General features: G+C 40.4%; 1 protein-coding gene and 1 pseudogene across 1 annotated transcript in view; both read left to right on the top strand.

The window, feature by feature from the left end:
* The window catches only part of LOC127626538 (allograft inflammatory factor 1-like), a 57,041-nt gene extending 52,019 nt beyond the window's left edge, over window positions 1–5,022 (top strand). The window contains exon 6 of the mRNA XM_052102415.1: window positions 1,188–5,022. Within this exon, the coding sequence (XP_051958375.1) occupies window positions 1,188–1,275 (88 nt within the window). The 3' untranslated portion in view covers window positions 1,276–5,022. The remainder of the gene's footprint in view (window positions 1–1,187) is intronic.
* LOC127624606 (ribosome-releasing factor 2, mitochondrial-like) lies at window positions 4,627–20,749 on the top strand (annotated as a pseudogene).
* Window positions 20,750–21,173: the final 424 nt, after the last annotated feature.

Genomic DNA, 21,173 nt, shown 5'->3' with positions numbered 1-21,173 from the left:
AGGGTGAAAATAAAAAACAAACTCCTCTGGAATCTACTTCACGATAGGGCTTGCCTTACACAACATATCTTATGGAACAGATAGAAAACTTGTGAGGCAAGTGGAAAATAACATAAGATGACAGCACTACATAATATCAGGTACACATTTGCATACAAACTTGCTCACTGATGCTTGTCACTGTTTCTGCAGTTCGGTGCTCTGATTCTTTAATTATTCGATGGCTGAGGATGGTGACAGGATTGTTATTAGATATTTAATAGACCATTAAGGTTAAGGCAAAGTTGAACAATCAAAATAGAGATGTACATTGTGAATAGGTGATTTGTGAGAAGCTGTTGGTTGGGTCAGGGCTTGTTAAGGGCTTATAAGAGATTTGTCAAGGCTTACCTGAAATGGAAAGTCACATGCTCTGAATAGATGGGTCAGCGGTTCTTCACATTCTCACCCTCACTGACATCCTCTTTTATATCTCCAACTCATGACTCAAGCTCCAGGGTTTGGTCTAGCTTTTGTAGTTCCACAAGCCTCAAGCTTTTGTCTTTTAAGTGTGAGTGCGCTCTCTCTCTCTCTCGCTCTCTCTCTTTCCCCCCTTCACCTAATCTACTTGTTTTGCTCAGTGGGAAGCTGAGGCTGCATATAGGCATATCTGGATGCTGAGTGGACACCAGAAAAGACCCTTTTTAAATCCTGATCCCATTGTATGCTGTTCTTAAACAGCTATAGTTGTATTTAGAACCCTTATTCTATAGATGTGACTTGTTTGTATATGCATCTAAAGTATTTTGAATCTGTTGTAATAATAGTACTATACATATTTTTTGTTATCTAACTTTATCTTTAGAGGACTTTTGATAGACAAGCCATTTCCAAAAATAGACACTCACTTTGTCTTACAGTGGTGGGGAGATTTAACTTGCATGTAAAAACACTTTCAATGCTAATATGGCTTTAAATATTTCCAGTGGCTTGATGGATGTAAAACATTTATTTTGTGGTCCTAACTTCTAAGTGGCAAAAGTTTGGGGCATTTTTTTTTTTTAATCCAATTTGCACTACACGTACGGTAGTTACATATATTCCTGATGTATATTTTTGTCTAAATTGTTGAATTCTCTTGACCTTTTGCTCTTATTTGTGTATCTGTGGTTTTTACTGATAGCCAAATGTTTCTCTCCCTCTCTCAGGGTTATGATGTTTGAAGATAAAGCAAACGGGACCAGCTGTAAACCTGACGGGCCACCTCCCAAACGTGACATCACCAGCCTACCGTAGATCAGCTGAGGAGTGGAGATTGATTTGATAAAATGATGATGCATTTGCAAATCCCAACCATTTAACATTAGGGGCTAGGCTCAAATAGCCTTACCTAGAATCTGTTGCCAAACCCAGGGAAAAGGGGGGGGTGTATACATTTGCTGTGAAGAAGTCAAAGTGCATAATAGCTTTTTTATATGTAAACCAATCTATATATTTTTATGAAAAGGGTTTTTCTGAATAGTGTTTACAAGCACAAATCCTGTGGGTGAATTTAACTAAAGTTATGTGTGCAAGACTGCAAGTGTACAAAGTATAGTGGACAGGATGATGTCATTTTTAGAATTAAGATTTATTTTCTTCCCAAGAAGCAATGTGCTTGGTGTTTTCATTCCAGTATATTTGTTTTTGCTGGTTCCTCATTTTTAATTCTAAATGCTTGAAGCCATTTTCAGCTTGTGCTAACTCCGCTCTGTGTCCTATAGTATGACATCATAAAGTATATGGGGCTGTTTTGTTTTAAGATTCGGTGATTGCTTAGCCAGTTGCAATGAAAAAGCTTTTGATTTAGGTTGGTCTGGTGTTCCTAAATGAAGAATTTCCAGTGTGTTTGTAACAGTACAGGAAGATGAGGGAAAGGAGAATGCTGGAAAATGAGTGAGGAAGAGAGCTCTGACGGAAAACCAAGAATAAGAACCGTTTTCATTCATTAGTTGTTTTGCTCATTTCACCTTTTTTTTGTGGACCGTTTGAACATAATACCTGTAATCTGTTGTTACTGGACTAAGCACATTAACAGTTAAGCATTTTTCTTGTACAGCTATGCTTTGAATTACTTTTAGGATGTGCTTTATTCTACTGCTTACATTTTGATTGTGTGTCTTCAGAACCAGCTGCATTTAAAATCCCTAGGAGTCTTTTTAGTCACTGAATAGCCTGGTTTGAAACAACTCTTTCCAAAGGCCTCACTCTGTTTGATGGAGCAGAGGTTTTGAGTGAAGTTTGTGTGTGTGCACGTGCGCTTGGAATTTATATTCTTATATTCTGAATCCGTTTTTGTGTTTTGTGTGGAGTCCTTAAAAAACTGTCTCATTTTATCTTGAGCAAGTTTAAATGTGTACCTGATATTATGTAGTGCTGTTGTCTTATTTTATTTTCCACTTGCCTCACAGGTTTTCTATCTGTTCCATAAGATATGTTGTGTAAGGCAAGCCCTATCGTGAAGTAGATTTCAGAGGAATTTGTTTTTTGTTTTCACCCTCAATGTGAGTCTCCTTTCTGACTATGAGTAAGATAAGGATATGGCAGGAGAGGCTTTCAGTTGTATTTTGAACTCAACCTGCAAACAAAACTCACTTTTATTTGTTTGTCACGTGATGTTTTATTTTTGTGCCTCGGTTACATTTAATCTCATTGACATGTTATTTTCCTCAAATTCTTCACAGTATGAATCAATGGCTGCACTATTGCTTTTTATTAGAAATGCTTTTTTTAATGACATTAGAATTATTTGTTTTATCTGTCAGCATATTAATTAGTGGAGGCATTTGTAAAGTTTAATTTTCTTTTCTTTTGGCAAACACCAAAGGAAGTAAAGATCATTCTGTTACACCTGAACTGTTAGTGGGGATTTTTTTCTTTGTTTCTTTTTTAAGGTCTAAAAATGGAATAACCATACAAAATAATGAAAATTTAAACCATTTCAGAAATGAATTTCAGGCACTGAGTAATGCAGTTTTAATGTTCATTTTTACATAGACATTTTTTAATGTTAACATTAGGTTATGCAGCCATAATACATAAGACATTTAATACGTTTTAATATATTTAAAAAAAGAAAGCACAAATGCACAGTATACAGTAATTACAACATTCAAGTAATGAAAAAAAAAAACAACAGTTCCAAAAATGTATAAAAGAAAAACTAGAATAACAGGGTTTAAAAAGTGCTCGTACTCCTGGATTTAATACTTTGTGCCGTTTTGCTTTAATAACGGCCGTCAGTCTGTTTGGATGTCTCTACTAGAGCACATAGATTGGGAAATATTTGCCTATTCTTCCTTTGTAGAATTGCTTGAGTTCAGTGAAATTGTGAGGTGAGCTGCGATGGACTGCTCTCTTGGTCCATCCACAGGTTTTCTGTTTAGGTCAAGGCTCTGACTTGCCCACTTAACACAGATTTTCCTTAAGAATTTAAGTGTATATGACAGTACCCTGTAGCTCGGTATACAAACAATAGAAGTCAATGGAAACTCCCCAACTCTGTCCCTGGAGGCCCCGAACACTGCACATTTTGTATATATCTGACAGGTCCAATTCAGGTCTTGGAGTTTCTACTAATGAGTTGAATCAGGTGTGTTTGATTAGAGAGATATCCAAAATGTATAGTGTTGTGGTGGGGTGGGCTCCAGAAACGGGTGGAAACCACTCTTCTATGAAACAACAGCTACTCAGTTGGAATGCATATCTAGTGTACAAGTGTTGTAATTTAAGGACCTTTCATGTGACTTCTGCAGCTGATAATGTTGAAGCCATAAGAGAGACCTCTTAAATGTATGAACAGATGGAACCCACAATAACCCTGACGCACTCTCACAAATACATGTACACATAAATAATGCAAATAATCTGTAGCCTGTAACAACTAACATTTGTGATTAACCCATTATGTTCAAAAATGTGTTGGTCCTGTGTATGGTAACCAACCTGGGCAGATACACAGTTCAGTTTTAGTAGGTCCACAGTTTACATTTAAGCACCCTGTTTTGTGCTGTGTGAGGTTAGGTAATTTTTGACATATTGTTTACTTTGAAACTTTGTTCTGTAACACATTCTAAACCACTTCACTGTTGTGTTTGTTAACTTAGGGTATTTTGAAATACAGAAGTTAGTTTTGGCTTTTCCAGAATGGCAAAGAAGAGGACTTTTTATCAGTATTGCCATCAGTGGTCTGTGCACTTCCTCATTAGGCTTCTGCATTGCAGATTTAGAAAGAAGTGGCCTTGTTCTCTAGACAGTCCAGTTCTTTATACAGTGCATGTTTGACATTATTTAAAGATGAAATATGTAATTGTTGCCTGCTACACACACTGAAATAGCATTCCCACTTCTCTCTCTTATCAATAATAGTCTGTTCCTCTTTGTGTTTCTGTATCTGACCCATCAAGACTGAGGGGAAAAAAACATTCACACATCTCTTGGAACGCTTTTGAAAGAGACTAAAAAGTTTTTTTTAATCTTTTAAGCTTTGCAATCTTGAGGCCTTATAGTATCTAAGGGTGATTCTCCAAAGAAAGGCCTTTTTTACTTCTTGAAATCTCGAGAAAAAAACAAGAGGAAACATATTGTTTTTTCTTTGTTAAAACAACTATGTGCTGGAATAAAGATCTGATCATGGCCTTAATCGACCTCAGTGTAATTTTATTCTCAAGAAAAAGTGCAAAGTAGACTGTCAATGATTTCAACACTCTGTAGAAATATACTGCAGAGGGAGAAGTTAAAAGTATGGAAAAAGATGACAAGGCCAAAATAGTGAAATTCTTCAAAACTTAGGAAAATCACTTGTAGAGAGTAAAAATCTGACCTATAAAAATGTCCTTAAATTAATAAATTAAGCATTAGCCTATTTTAATCAACCTAAAGGATGGTTGATGATTTAGTTCCCCTAAATAAAGATTAAACTCTAGTTGGTTTTATGTTAATGAATCTCAAAATTTGTGACTTGTAGTGACTTGAGCGCAGGCTGATAAAACATGCCTCTGCATTGACCAGATGCATATAAATACTGATTACATTTAAATGAATTCATTATAAACAAAGCTGTATTAATACTGTCCTACTAAGGTCAGTTGCAACAAAGATTTACTGTGTTCGAGTCCTGTCATGATGGACTATGTCGCCCCCTACTAGAATACAGTGGTTAAGCACATTCTGTTCTCGATTCACAATTTACAATAACGTTCCATTCGTTAACATTAGTTATTGCATTAGATATCATGAACTAAAAATGTATATTTAGTTAATACAGTATTTATTAATCTTTGTTAATGTTAGTTAATAAAAAAATATATTGTTGTTTCATAATGCATTAACCATTGTGAACAAAACTTTTGATTTAAAACAAAAATACTATTTATTTAAATTAACATTAAAGAATATTAATAAATGTTGTAAAAGTATTGGTCATTGTCAGTTCATATCACTTTGTTGTGAATTGTTACCAAAATACTTTAAATGCACATTAAAGATTGTTTTCCTTTATTTCTATGCTTAAGGCTCTATCATATATATTACGTTTCTGCTATACAGGGGCAGTTTTGCTTTAATTTAAAATATTTCATCCTGTACTTTGTAGACCGAACAAAGAACAACATTAGGCCTATTGGTAACATATGCCTGTGATATTGTGTTACAATGAGAAAGCACGTCCTCACTGATCTTGTGCAGTCCTTTTGATACAGATAAAAATAACTGCCCTTGAATCGTTGCTTTGTTACATTGTATTATTATTATTATTACACTTTTGTTATCCAGAGTAACTTGTAGCCTGGGTTCAATACCTTACTCAAGGACAGAATGGTGACATACTTGCAGTATAACCAGTTCCTGCTCACCCTTTTACTAGAGTGCTGATGAGGTGGGGGTAAAGAGCTGATCATGTGATCAAAATCTTTAGGTTTAACCCCAGTCCTCAACAATGAGAGTAGATTGTTTTTTTTAAAAAAATTATCAGCTGCAAGTTTAGAGAAAAAAAATATTACAAGTCGGGTATATTTAATGAATTATTATTTTTGTATTTCACCACAGCATATTGCAAAGTGTTCATAAATTAGATTAGGTATGGTTTTGGTTAATTCAAATTTTTAGATATACACGGGGTTGGGGAGTAACGGGATTGCGTATTTAAAATAAAAAATATAAGTAACTGTATTCCACTACAATTACAATTTCAATCATTGGTATTTAGAACACAGTTACATTAAAAAAGTATTTAGATAACTGAAGCGATGACTTTGCATTTGATTGTCATTTGTTTCATTTAATATTTAGTCCTTTCAGATGGAAACATTTATACATATAATTGATGTGATCCAAAGTGCATTTGAACAGCGGTGAAACACTTTCTTATGATGTGTTACATTCATACGAGCAAACAGAGAAGTACGTTTGGAGCAGAAAAATTAGAAATAAATCTTGTGTAAATTGTCAGCTTTATGCTAAGCTAAAATGCTTTTTCTAGCCATTTTATATGCACGTTTTCCAGACATGATAATATTTTTTTATCAAGAAATTTCTTGTTAGATCAAAATGTATTTTCTTCTAGTAAGACCTTTGATATTAGGGCAAAAATCATATTCTTTATAATATTTTGGATTGTTTACTGTAAAAATATATAAAATAAAATCCTTAAAACAAGATCAATTAGATTTATCTTGTTTTAGAAACAATACTGCATAAGATATTTAGGTTTTTCATAGAATGTATTTTTAACATGTGTGTTTTGTCTTCATGTACTGGCAGAGTTTTTATAGTCAAAACAAGTGAACAAATCTGCCAGTGCTGAAGAAGTAATCCAAAGTATTTAGAATACCTTGAATAATCTAACGGAATAAGTTACAAATGACATTTTACAGCATGTATTTTGTAATCTGTAGTGGAATACATTTCAAAAGTAACCCTCACAACCTTGAATATACTGTATATTAGATCTGGGGTAACCAAATTCCTTTTTTTTTTTCTGTGGATGTATTCCTTTAAACTAGAATAGCCTACTGGTAAACATTTTTTTTTAAATAAAACCTATTAACCCAAATTAAATTATATAAGATTAATAAATAAAAAATTGTATGAGTGCCTGAACGAAGAAGATCTTTAAATTTTTATCATATGATGACTCGATACAGTCTCCTGGAGATTTTGTTAATGTCTGATTAAATCACAATCATGTTATAAAATTGGGAATCCCAACTAAATATTGTATTTGAACTTGCCTTTGAATTTGAATTTTTAATTAAGTTAAAAGGAATATTCCGGATTCAAAACAAGTTACATATAGATGCAAGGAAGACCACCACAACAGGGAGAATGCTCTAGGATTCTGGATACAAGCGAGCTCTCGGAGGTGAGAAATGTTACTTGCTGGATGTGTTTGTGCTCTTTCTCACACAAACTTTGATTAAATTGTGTTTATTTTCCTGTGACATGATGATTTTTGTTTATGTGTGTTTAGATGTGGATGATGGGGACACTGTAAGTGATTACATGGCCCAGGAGAGGGAGAGAAGAATCACTATCCAATCAGCTGTTGTGTCCTTTGACTGGAAGGATCATAGGATTAACCTCAGACACACCTGGTACACACTGTTCATCCAGCATGTTCACACACTTATTCACACTTACTTACAGTAGCCTACTGTATTCAATGCAAGGTTTTTACATTCAATTGTAAAGAAAATGTCCTATTTGTTGTCTTCTAAGTTTATACGAGATATATACCCACAATTTTATGGATACACAGTAGATTGCAATGAATGTGTAATAAACATAAACCTCTGTACTGTTAAAGGAATGTTCGGGTTAGAAAGTTAAGCTCAATCGACTGCATTTGTGACAATGTTAACTGCCACAAACAAAAAAAAAATATTTCAACTTGTCTCTCGATTATTTAAAAAGAAAAGCAATTGTGGTTACAGAAAGGTACTTCCAATAGAAGTGATTTAATTGGGCCAATACATAAATGTTAAAATACACACAAATGTATAGCCACAAGATGTAAACAAAGTGTTAACCCGATTTAGGTGTAATTTACCAGAATACAGGATTTGCTGGCATTACATTGCAGCATAACAAGGAAGTTGTAATTTTGAATAAAACTTAACACAGATAAGATATAATGTATAAGAACATGTATAATGTTTTCATCTTGTGATTATGCTTTAAAACTGTATTCTTATGTTTATGGAATGGCCCCGTTCATATCCATTGTAAGTGCATTACTTTAATCAAATTTATTTTTTAAGTCGAAATAATTTTTTGTGGTAATCAACATTGTGCAACAAATGCTGTTAGTTTAGCTTAAATTGTATTGAACCTGGAAAATTACTTGAAACACTTTTAACACATCAATACAATCATGATAGATTGTCTTTCTATTCTCAGGTTATGTGGATTTTACTCTGGATGTGGAGAGAACTTAACATGTTGTATGGAGCTGTAGCTGTGTTTGATGCCTCTGGTGTTGAGGTCAGCTGGAAATTACTATTATTTGGGCTAACGATTTAACAGGTTAAAGGAATAGTTCACCCAAAAATGATAATTCTCTCATCATTTACTCACCCTTATGTCATCTAAAATTTTTATGACTTTCTTTTTTCCCATGAAACACAAACAAAGATATTTTTATGAAGAGTTGCTTTTGAGTTGTTTTTGTCCATACAATGCAAGTGAATGATGACCAAATTTTCAAGTTCCAAAAAGGACATAAAGGCAGCATAAAGGTAATCCATAAGACTTCACTGGTTTAATCCATGTCTTCTGAAGCAATACAATCTATTATGGGTGAGAAAGGACCAAAATGTAACTCCTTTTGCACTGTAAATCTTGTCATCGCCAGACTACTTGGCGATCATGATTTCAAGCTCAATTACATTTCCTAGCACCATTTAGTGCTCTCCGCATGCATCAAGAACTAGGAAGTGTAATCGAGCTTGAAATCATGATCATGCCTAGAAACTGTAATGACAATATGTACAGTGATAAAGGAGATACATTTTGGTCTTGTTCTCACCCAAAACCAACTATATCGATTTGGTGGACATGGATTAAACCACTGGAGTTTTATGGATTACTTTTATGATACCTTTATGTCCTTTTTGGAACTTGAAAATTTGGTCAAATTCACTTGCATTTTATAGACAAACAGACACAGGGCTTAAAGTATTCCGGCCGGGGGCCGGATTTCCGGCTTGAGGGCAGGTCCGGCCTCCGGTGCAGGCAAAATTTATTAATCAGGCTGCAAATTACAGTCGGACGCACTTTCGGCGCGGACGCGCTTGGAAAAAACGAGTGCGCCGCTTCCATTATGAGCGCGCATACCGCGCGGCTGCATTTGAAACTGGGAACTTGAATGCGGTTTAATATTTTCGAGTCAATTGATTTCACCTACCAATCATATGAGAGGAGCGCAGCTCTAACTAACGTCACAAGCCTATCAGATGCAGAGCAGGGCGGGTCCTGGCAACAGTGTGATTGAGATCCATACCTCACGTTAGCGTCGTCGGTGAAAGCATGGAGCGCAGAACTCCAGAAACAACATTAGGTGACTTAATGTCATCATGGATGAAAAGAAAGGAGATGTGAGTTGGTTGATTTCAGTAAATTAGCTCAGGTCAGCATAATCATATTTTCTGTCTACACCTTTTGATGTTAGCCTTACGTTGACTGAGCTAACATTAACATACACTGCTGCTAGGTAACTTCAGACTGTTAGTTAAATATTTAATGTAGAACATTCTGTGTAGCTTACTAAAAAAAACATTATGTGTAGGCCTACCATGAAAACGAGTCCACTTTAAACCGCTTTATTTTCTGTCAGCAATGTATGACAAGTAACGTTGCAGTGTGTACGCACCTTTAGTGCTGTTAACGTATGCGATTTCTTTTTTTTTTTTTTTTTTTGTCCAGCTTTAATGTTTTAAAATATTTAACACAATTAACAATGCATCCGTTCTTTGTCATTAGCTCTTATTAGTTATTAGTTTGTCCACCAAATTCTTTAAACCATTAATGTGCGACAAGACAAAAGAGAACGCACTTCAGTAAATGTCCTCCTCACACACACACACACACACACACACACACACACACACACACACACACACACGAGGCACAAAAAGTCGCGAACCAGTATCGAATTCTCTTTCGCGCTTGAACGAACAATAACACACACATTTATGCCAAAATGTCCGTTTTGTCGAGTATCCTCACAAGAATCAATCATTATTAACTTTAAATGAGTTAAATAAAATCTTAAATGGAAGTAACGAGTAGTGAGAGAATGAGACGCGTGAGATCCTGTCACCAGATGTAGATCTTAAAGTGACAGTAGCCACTAATTCTGTCTGTAAGTAAAGTTAACCAAAGAACAAAGGGAACAGAGAAAACTACTAACTACTCTTTGACTAAAGAACGCTTGTAGCTTTAATAAGGATTAATCGAATTTAATTTATAATTTATGCATTATGGACTATTTTATAACCCTAAAATTTAGTATACTAAATAAAATATCAATGATACTGGCCTTCATTAATAAAAAGATGCCATTAAGATACAGCCGTAATACTTAAAAATAAATGGTTCCATTTGAAGATAAGTCCATCTCTGCAAAACACCCCCAAAAAAAAAAGTTTAGGCTCAGCAATTTTTTTCACTTTAAGCCCTGCAGACATCATATCCCCATTAAAATATCTTATTTGTTTCCACAGAAGAAAGTCATAAAAGTTTGAGATGACATAAAGGTGAGTAAATGATCAAATTTTTTGGATGAACTATTCCTTTGACTGATTCTTGAGATAAGGGACAAAAGATTTGTAAAATATTTGTAAAAAGGTTTTTTTAATTTTTTATAATAAATTTATTTTAAATTGATATATTTGTAGACAAAGGTCTCAGCTAACTATCCAAGTATGGGAACAGGTTTGTATAAAAACATTTATTGTTTTCTGAAAATTGACATTCATTGACTTAATAGCTTACATCTTACTTTTATATCTGTCAACTCCATCAGAGACACTAAAAGTGGGTCAGAATTTTACATACAATTTGTTAGTATTTGGTAGCATTGCCTTTAGACTGGTTAACTTGGGTCAAGTGCTTTGGGTAGCCTTCTACAAGCTTCTCACAATAAGTTGGTTTAATTTTGGCCCATTCCTCCAGACAGAACTGGTATAACTGAGTCAGGTTTGTAGGCATACATGCTATTTTAGTTCTTTCCACAAATAATCTATCAGATTAGGTCAGGGCTTTGTGATGGATACTCCAATCAGTGTCAGTTATTCTCCAATAAAGCATGAAAATAAAGCATGATCATTTGGATTATTATGCATTATATTAGCATCAATTAATGGGACAGATCACCCAAATGTAAAAATTCTGTCCTTGTTTACTCACCCTTGTGTTGTGTCAAAACCATCTTTAGTTGAAAGCAAATAGAGATGTTAGGCAGAATGTCAGCCGCAGTCATCATTAAATTGCATTGCATCTTTTGCCCATACATTGAAATTGAATGGTGACTGAGACTGTCAGCCTGCTGAAGTACATCTCCTTTTGTGTTTAACAAAAAAAAAAAAAAAAAAAAGGAATATTGTTTTGGAAAACCAAAAAAGTTATTTATGAATACTGGTGTTCAAAGGGATTATTATACATGTATTATTGTATTTGTATCAGCCTGATCTCTGTGTGTCTGTCCAGGCACTGGTATAAGGATTATCTGCACATTGGTGTTTAAAGTGGTCCATGACAAGCAGAGGGGTCCACTGATTTTTGTTAGAATCTACTCAGGAAGCATGAGGGTGCAGTCAGAAGTTTACAACATCAACAGGAATGGAACGTTGGTTCAGATAAGATAATTCAGGAAGTAATTCTGTGACCACAGACTGATATCTAATATTTATCTTTGGACTTTGTAATTGTCTTCTGAAAAGGTTTTTACATGAAGTCTAATGCAACTAAACAACACAAAAGTATAACATATTTACAGACAGCTTTTTAAACTAAAACTTTGCACAATGAATCTGATTAAAAAAAAAATCTTTAAGTTTAGATACCTGAATAAATTGTGCAGCATATAGCAATAAAATATACAATATTGTTGACTTGTGAAAGTAGTTCAGAGATTGATTACTAAAAATGTCCTATATTTTTTGTGATGAAAATTCTGACTTCGCATGTATATCATGTTGGTCATAACATATGTACAAAAATAGATATCTGTTTTAATCGGTCACAATAATTTTAACCAATTAAACTCATTTTTGGACAGCCTGCAATTTTTCACACTCAAATTTAACAGCTCACCATTTACACATACTGTGCACTAATAAAAAATAAATAAAAATATTATATATATAATTTATTTATTTTTCAGAAAGAAAAAAAAACCCACATAAAAAAAGGTTCTAACGATTCATAAATAATATTTAATATGTTTACAATCTTACGATGAATAGAAAGTAAAAGGTTTAGTCTTTTTTTCCTAATTTGTTAGCATGTAATTCTGGTTCTCTTTATACTGTCTCCTTGCAAAAAGTCTTATTTTATTCCACTAGATAGCAGCAAGTAGTAGGGAATAATCATTCATTCAAAATGTTGCTTCTTGGGGGCTTACAACAGTAGTGACCGGCGCATACATGTTACGTTCATATTTGATGTCTTAAAGAAATCATATTTTACTTTGTGGTTCATTTCCAAATCTTTCAAACTATGGTATTAGGGCAACATATTAAACTGACACATTCCTGAGAATGAGCGCTTTCATATGATTTATGACTTGTCCATTGAAGTGCTAAGTGAAATATTTTTATATTCATATGAATGTGTCTACCAAATTAACTCTATGTGGCGCTTCTTTGCGACACAGGTGTATCAGCCCTTATTTTGTTATTTTATTTCACTTAAATGCAAGAGTGATGGTGTTCTATGAAAAGCTCAGATTCTAAGCTTTCGAATTGTATGCCATAAACCTGACTTTTGTATTTGGGGAATTAAACTTTTGCATATGACTGCCAGCGGGTCAATACATTTTTTTGTATATGTTTGTTTAATTGACTTCTACCCTTGTATGGGTAAAACAAAATATTTTAATTTGAGAACATACTTTTGTGTTCTCACAGCTCCAGGGAGAGAATGAGTCATCTTCATTTGCTGATCAGCACGTAGAGATCCCTTCCTTGTCTGCAGGAGACATTGTGCTCATGGTGGGACTCAAACAGCTAACTCAACTTTGAAACACAAATGTGGAGCACGGGTGGCCAAGAAAACTTGCAACACATGCTCCACAGTGCAATGCCTGGGATAGTGAAGGATATTTCACCCAAAAAAATAAAATTCTGTTGTTATTTAACCACTCTCATTTTGTTCCTAACCTGTGTGAGATCCTCCTTTCAAAGTTATAACATGTCAGTGGATAGAAATCATGTTGGATTAACCTTCCCAACAGGATTTTCCATCATTCTGTGTTTTTAGACAGTGACACCATCATCTCGTCCAAAGCCTCTGCAGCAGCTGCAGTGCAGAGAGCTCATGAGGAAATGGAGAGCAAGAGGGACTTGCATAGGGAGAGCCACAATCTGGTGCTTGCAGGGGTGGAAGTCCCTGAGCCTGTCTTCTTCTATTCCATTGCGCCTCTTTCTATGGCCAAACAAGCAGATCTCGAGCATGTGCTCACCTTCCTACAGAGGGAAGACCACAGTCTAAAAGTCAGAACAGACCCCGACTCTGGACAGGTCAATGAGAAACTGCTAGCACTCATTTGCACAGTGGTTTGAACACCTCTGTTCTAGAGCTAACAATAACAAAGTATAGAAAAACTTGTTAATGCAATCTCTCTCTCATTAATTCTCCCACTCTACAACTCATGCAATTGTGCACTAATATATGCATAAACAAACCCAGATTTGCACACAGACGATCCTGTGCAGTATGGGGGAGCTGCACATTGAGATTATCCATGATCGCATAAAGAGAGTACCACACTGAAACCCATCTAGGACCTTTGCAGGTAGCCTACAGCGAGACCATCCTCCAATCAGCATCTACCACAAGCTAGTCATCAGCCAAGTAGTGTCACTAAAGTAAGAGTCTTGATAGTTTCATTATCAATGCAAACTCTTTCTTCTTCAATAGTTATCTACAGTAACCTTTAATATAATCACTTAGCTTGTTTGTGGTCTGACAGTACAGAGAGTGTTACAGCAGACTGTCAGTTTTATTAATTTCTTCTGTTGTATGGTTTAGTTTGTCTGATAGTTATAACAGACTTTGTCCACATTGAGGACCAGGGTTAAAACAAAAAAACCAAACAATATGAAATGAAACTGAAAACACATATGACCAGTCATGTGCCCTGCATCTATTGTCAAGTGTATCACATGTCAACAGTGCCATTCACTTCTAGCTAGTTTGTTTTTGCTGTGCTACAGATATGTTTTGGTTATAAGGAACATAAATGCATATATTTCTACACAGCATAAATGGTAGTGCTTATTTACAGTCTTTTGAAAGTGTATTATTTGTTTGATCATTTTCAGACACATTAGATCGTACCCTGGGAGATAAGAGGCATGTTGTTATTGTGGAGCTTGCCGTCCATGCTTGGACAGAGACTGTCCCATCCTGTGACATTACTTTTAAAGAGGATGTTCAAGCCCAGCTCTCTGCTGATGTCAGAGAGGCAGTGGAAAATGGAATTCAAAGTGCATACCTCCAAGGTAGCAGAACTACCAAACTCCCACCCTCTCTGTCTGTGGTGTAGTTACTGCATTTTGCCGTCTTTCAGTTAAATTTGACCGGTCTATAAATGTAACATCCCTGTCAGCCATATGCTATTGGTGACCCATCATATTGTTCTTTTCTGTGCAGGTCCTGTGTTGGGTTTTCCTGTACAGGGAGTTCAAACAGTTATCCAGAATGTAAGTTTGGATCCCAGGCATTTCTGCAGCCATGGTGTCAGCCTGTGTATCCTGCTGCATGCTCAAGGTACTCAGAAACACTATCCTACAAACATATTCAAATAATGTCACTTGTGGCTTCACTTTGTTTATGTCTGTGTGTGTATGCGTGTAGGCTCTGAGGCAGACAGGAGGGCAGGTGTTTGAGCCGGTGATGGCTCTGGAAGTGACAGTGGGGGAGGAAGATCCATGTCCTGTTCTTGCAGACCTCACCCAGCAACGCGGTGCTGTATGTGACATCCAAAGTAGGCAGGAAAACAAGGTTTTGCTAGCTACAGTACCTTTGGCAGAGATTATGGTGAGTGGTAACAACAGTGCTGTCTGTGTCATTAAAAATATCACCATGGTATAATATGCTCATGGTCTGATGTGAATCGACCCTTCAAATCAATGGGACTGGCTAGGCCCTTAATTCCAGTGAAGGAACATTTCAGGCTCAATACAAAAATGTAAGCTATTTATAATTATTTAGACATCCCATATCTTTAAAAAAAAAAAAAAGCAAAATTCTGGGTCACAGTGAGTTATACTTACAATGGAAGTGAATGGGGCCAATTCGTAAAAATGTTAAAACTTTCAGAAGTATAGCCACAAGACATAAATAATATTTGTGTTAACATGATTTTAGTGTGATAAAATCGCATGCTTACCTTTTCTTTGTAAAGTTACAGTATATCCAATTTTACAACCTCCTTGCCATGATGACGAAATGCTGTAAACCCTAAAACTCACTCGTAAAAATGGTGATTAAAACAACTTTTCAGCTCAAAACAATAAACAAGTTAAAATAATATGTAATATAAATGCTTTTATAAAATTATAAGCTTCACATTTCGGCCCATAAACCATCCAAAAATTTGCCTCATTCACTTCCATTGTAAGTGGCTCACTGTAACTCAATTGTCACTGGATTGTTGCTTTTTTTTTTAAAGTATTTTTAACATTATGCAACAAATGCTATTAATTGAACTTAACATGTATTGTACCCAGATTTTTTATTTGATGCTATGGCAAACGGTGACGTTCTAGAGAATTGGTGCTAACTTTGTGGCAACAGTTTGGTAAGGGTATTTTCAGCTGAAAATGTTAAAGCTGTTTGGGAGGACCAACTCCCTATTAATTGCCATGGTTTTGAAATGAAATGGTCTAAAAGCAAACAATGGTGTGGTATCTGGGTGACCACATATTTTTGCCATATACTATGTCTATATGGTCACTAATAACAAAATGTTACTGTTTGTCACGAACACGGGTGAAGGCGCCTCCTCCTCTAGCCTCCGGAGATCGCATTCACCCGAATACTAATTACTCACCTCAGCTGTTGCTCATTACCCCACTCTATTTAATCACGGCAGTTTGTTCCCTCCTTGCGAAGTCTTGTTTAGCCCCAGCGACAATTCCAAGCGTTATTTAGTTATCTCTCTGGCTTTCCTGTGTACCGACCTAGTTTCTCTCCGTTCCTGTTTGTTTGCCGCCTGCCCTTGTACTTTAGTCCGCCTACTACGTCTGTCTGCTGCCTGCCCCGATCATTAGCCTGTCCCTGATTACGCGTCAGCCTCTCCGCCTAACTCCGTTTGCCTGTCCCAGACCATTGCCTGTACGACCTGAGCTTGCCTTGTCAATAAAGCTGCACATGGATCCAAACCAGCCTGAGTCTTCATTACAGAAGACTTCGCCACCCCACGATCCAGCGGCGATCACCCGCCTATCGGAGGAACTCTCTGCGCAGGCTAACCAGCTCTCCGCGCAACAGCTCCAGCTCGGACGCCTCGCTTCAGCCATCGAGGAGATAATGCGCACCGTACAGGCCGCACCCGCGGCTCCTCAAGCAGCCAGCCCGGTGTCAGTCGGCGATTCGCTTCCCCAAGCAACCGCCCCACGACTCGCCTTCCCAGAAAAGTTCGACGGCACACCCTCGAAATGCAAGGGCTTCGGTATGCAGTGCACCATTTTTCTAACACAACAACCGGCCGTATACCCGACAGATCAGAGCAAAATTCTCTTTGTCAGCTCCGTTCTAACGGGCCGCGCTCTCGACTGGGCGACCGCGGTTTGGCACAGTCAGGGCTTCACTCAATTCTCCTTTGATTCGTTCATGCGAAGCCTGATCGACGTCTTCGATCACCCTGAAAGTGGCAAGAGCGCGGGTGAGCAACTTCTGGCTCTTCGCCAGGGAAATCGCACTGCGGCGGATTACGCACTCACCTTCCGCACCCTCGCAACACAAACCGGCTGGCTTGAGTGCACCCTGAAGCTTCTCTTCCGTCAGGGACTGAACGTGGACCTGCAATCCGAGCTGGCCTGTCGCGATGAGGGGACCACCTTGGAGCAGTTCATCTCGCTGGCTATCCGAGTCGACAACCTCATCCGCTCCCGACGACCAGCCAGGTGGCTCCCACAGTCCGCTCCGACACCCCAGCACCAAGCGGCTCCAGAACCCATGCAAGTAGACCGCGCCCACCTCACTCCGGAGGAGAGAGAACGCCGCCTTACCAACCGCCTTTGTCTTTACTGTGGCCAGGCCGGTCATGTCCGCTCCACCTGCCCAACGCGTCCGCCTGAACGACAACAACCAGGGGTGAGTTTATTACTTTCCTCCACTCTACCCAGTTCCAGCCTAAAAGTTCCCATTTCACTCTACACCCAATCATATAGCTTACATGTCCACGCTATGATCGATTCTGGTGCGGCTGGTAATTTCATTGATGAGGGCTTTTGCAAGAAACATGGTATTCCCTTAACTGTGTGTGAACCTCCCTTGGCAGTGGCGGCACTAGACGGACGACCCCCTGGGTACCGGTAAAGTGTGCAACACCACTACCGACATCCGCCTGCAGGTAGGAGTGCTGCACACCGAAACCATCCGTTTGCACCTCGTCACCTCTCCTCACCACCCGGTAATCCTCGGCCTCCCCTGGCTCCGTCTTCATGACCCTCAAATCTCCTGGCGGCACAATCAAATCACACAGTGGGGAACTGACTGCCTGGCGAGGTGCCTGAAAACAATCCACCCCTTAACCGTGGGAACCACCAACGTCCAAAAGGCTCCTGATGACTCCGCTCAGATACCCCCCATGTACGCAGACCTGAGCGAGGCCTTCAGCAAGGCCAAGGCCTCCCAACTGCCTCCTCACCGACCTAGCGATTGTGCCATCGATCTCAAACCCGGAGCCACACCACCCCAAGGCCGAATCTTTCCCCTGTCTGAACCCGAGTCCTTGGCCATGAGGTCCTACATCGAGGAGGAACTGGCCAAGGGGTTCATCCGGCCCTCCACGTCCCCGGCAGCTGCCGGATTCTTCTTCGTAGGTAAGAAGGACGGCTCCCTTCGCCCGTGTATCGACTACCGTGGCCTCAATGACGTCACCATAAAATTCAGATACCCCCTGCCACTCGTGCCCGCTGCTTTGGAGCAACTCAGAAACGCAAAGATCTACACCAAGCTGGACCTACGCTCCGCCTACAACCTGGTACGTATTCGGGAGGGAGACGAGTGGAAGACTGCCTTCTCCACCACCTCTGGCCATTATGAATATCTGGTGATGCCGTTCGGTTTGTCTAACAGTCCTTCGGTGTTCCAGTCCTTTGTCAATGACGTGTTCAGAGACCTGCTCAACCATTGCCTCATCGTTTACATCGATGACATACTAATCTACTCCGACTCCCTCGAGGAACACATCAAACATGTCCGAACCGTCCTCAAATGCCTCATTCAGCACCAGCTGTACGCTGAGGCCGAGAAGTGCGAATTCCACCTGAAGTCGGTAGCCTTCCTGGGGTATATCATCAGCCCAGAAGGAGTGGCCATGGATGACCGCAAAGTACGAGCTATCCTGGAATGGCCTCAGCCCGCCACAGTCAGGGGGCTCCAACGCTTCCTGGGGTTCGCGAACTTCTACCGCCGGTTCATCCGGAACTTCAGCACAGTCGCTTCCCCTCTTACCGCCATGCTGAAGAAAGGTGGAATCAAACTTCACTGGCCAGCTGAAGCCCTCCAGGCCTTCACCCTACTCAAGACACGCTTCACCACTGCGCCCATCCTGCACCATCCCAATCCTGATCTCCCCTTCGTGGTAGAGGTGGACGCCTCGAACACTGGAATCGGCGCCATCCTCTCCCAACGCCAAGGAGACCCACCTAAGCTGTTTCCCTGCGCCTACTACTCCCGCAAACTCACTTCTGCCGAGCAAAATTACGATGTCGGTAACCGGGAACTTCTGGCCATAAAGGCAGCCCTGGAAGAATGGCGTCACTGGCTGGAAGGGGCCAGGCAACCATTCCAGGTCTTGACGGACCACCGAAATCTTGAGTACCTCCGCTCCGCCAAAAGGCTCAACCCCAGACAGGCCCGATGGGCTCTCTTCTTCACTCGTTTCGACTTCAACATCTCCTATCTCCCGGGTTCCAAGAACACCAAGGCCGACTCCCTCTCACGCCAGCACGAGACCACAGCCCAAAGCCAAACCGCCGAACCCATCGTACCGCCCGAGCTCTTCCTTGCCCCCGTCCAGTGGGATCTCATGTCTGACATTTCCCAGGCTCAAACCTCAGTTCCACCTCCTCCCGAATGCCCTGCGGGTCGGACCTTCGTACCCCCCAGCCTCCGGGAGAGAGTACTCAGCTGGGTGCACGACTCCTCTTGTTCCGGCCACCCTGGAATCACTGCTACCACCCGCCTCCTGAGTAACCGCTTTTGGTGGGGGACCCTACCCGAGGATACCGCAGACTTCGTCAAGAGGTGCCCAGCCTGCAACCTAGCTAAGCCCTCTAAGCAACCACCGGCCGGCCTGCTACAACCTCTCCCCATTCCGCATCGTCCTTGGTCACATATCGCCGTGGACTTCGTAACCGACCTACCCAACTCCCAGGGGCACACCACCATCCTCACGGTCGTAGATCGCTTCAGCAAGGCTTGCCGCTTGATACCCCTACCCAAGCTCCCCACTGCCCTCGAGACCGCTGAACACCTGTTCCAGTTCGTGTTCCGCTTTTACGGTCTGCCCGAAGAAATTGTCTCAGACCGGGGAACCCAGTTCACCTCCAGGGTCTGGAGGGCTTTCTGCCGACTCCTTAACATCAACCTCTGCCTCACCTCCGGTTACCACCCCCAGTCCAATGGCCAGACAGAAAGACTCAACCAAGAAATTGTCAGGTTCCTGCGCACCTACTGTCACAACAACCAGCGGGACTGGAGTAGATTCCTTCCATGGGCTGAGTATGCCCAGAACTCCTTGATCAAACCGTCCACCAAACTAACCCCCTTCCAGTGCATCCTGGGGTACCAGCCCCCTCTCTTCCCTTGGTCCGGAGAACCTTCGGAGGTGCCCGCCGTTAACGACTGGCTGCAGCGCAGCGAAGCAGTCTGGGACCAGGCCCACGTCCACTTACAGCGGGCCGTGGACCGCACTAAGTCACAAGCCGACCGCCACCGCCGTCCCGGACCCGACTACGCCCCAGGCCAATGGGTTTGGCTCTCAACCCGAGACCTCCGCCTCCGCCAGCCCAGCAGAAAACTCGGGCCTAGGTATGTTGGTCCCTTTAGAATCCAAAGGAAAATTAACCCTGTTACCTTCCGTCTCGATCTCCCCACTAATTACCGTATCTCTCCCTCTTTTCATGTCTCCCTATTGAAACCGGCCCGACTGACCCGGGGTCGAAGAGGAGGCCACTCTCAGACCCCCTCCCTGATGCGTGGGCAGAGAGGAGGCCTTCCTGGTGCGAGGCTGCTCGACTCCAGGCCTCCGAGGTCAGATGCAGTACCTGGTTGACTGGGAGGGTACGGCCCGGAAGAAAGGTCCTGGGTCAGCACCAACGACATCCTCGACCCAAACCTCATAACAGGGTACCATTAGTCCAACCCGGAGAGACCGGCCCCTCGACCTCGGGGGAGACCTCGGCGAGGATCGCACCTTCGCGTCAGGAGCCGCTCACAGGAGGGGGGCTCTGTCACGAACACGGGTGAAGGCGCCTCCTCCTCTAGCCTCCGGAGATCGTGTTCACCCGAATACTAATTACTCACCTCAGCTGTTGCTCATTACCCCACTCTATTTAATCACGCCAGTTTGTTCCCTCCTTGCGAAGTCTTGTTTAGCCCCAGCGACAATTCCAAGCGTTATTTAGTTATCTCTCTGGCTTTCCTGTGTACCGACCTAGTTTCTCTCCGTTCCTGTTTGTTTGCCGCCTGCCCTTGTA

The sequence above is a fragment of the Xyrauchen texanus genome, chromosome 3, assembly GCF_025860055.1.
Source record: "Xyrauchen texanus isolate HMW12.3.18 chromosome 3, RBS_HiC_50CHRs, whole genome shotgun sequence".
Classification (NCBI taxonomy): Eukaryota; Metazoa; Chordata; class Actinopteri; order Cypriniformes; family Catostomidae; genus Xyrauchen; species Xyrauchen texanus.
This window is presented reverse-complemented; position numbering and strand designations above follow the sequence as displayed.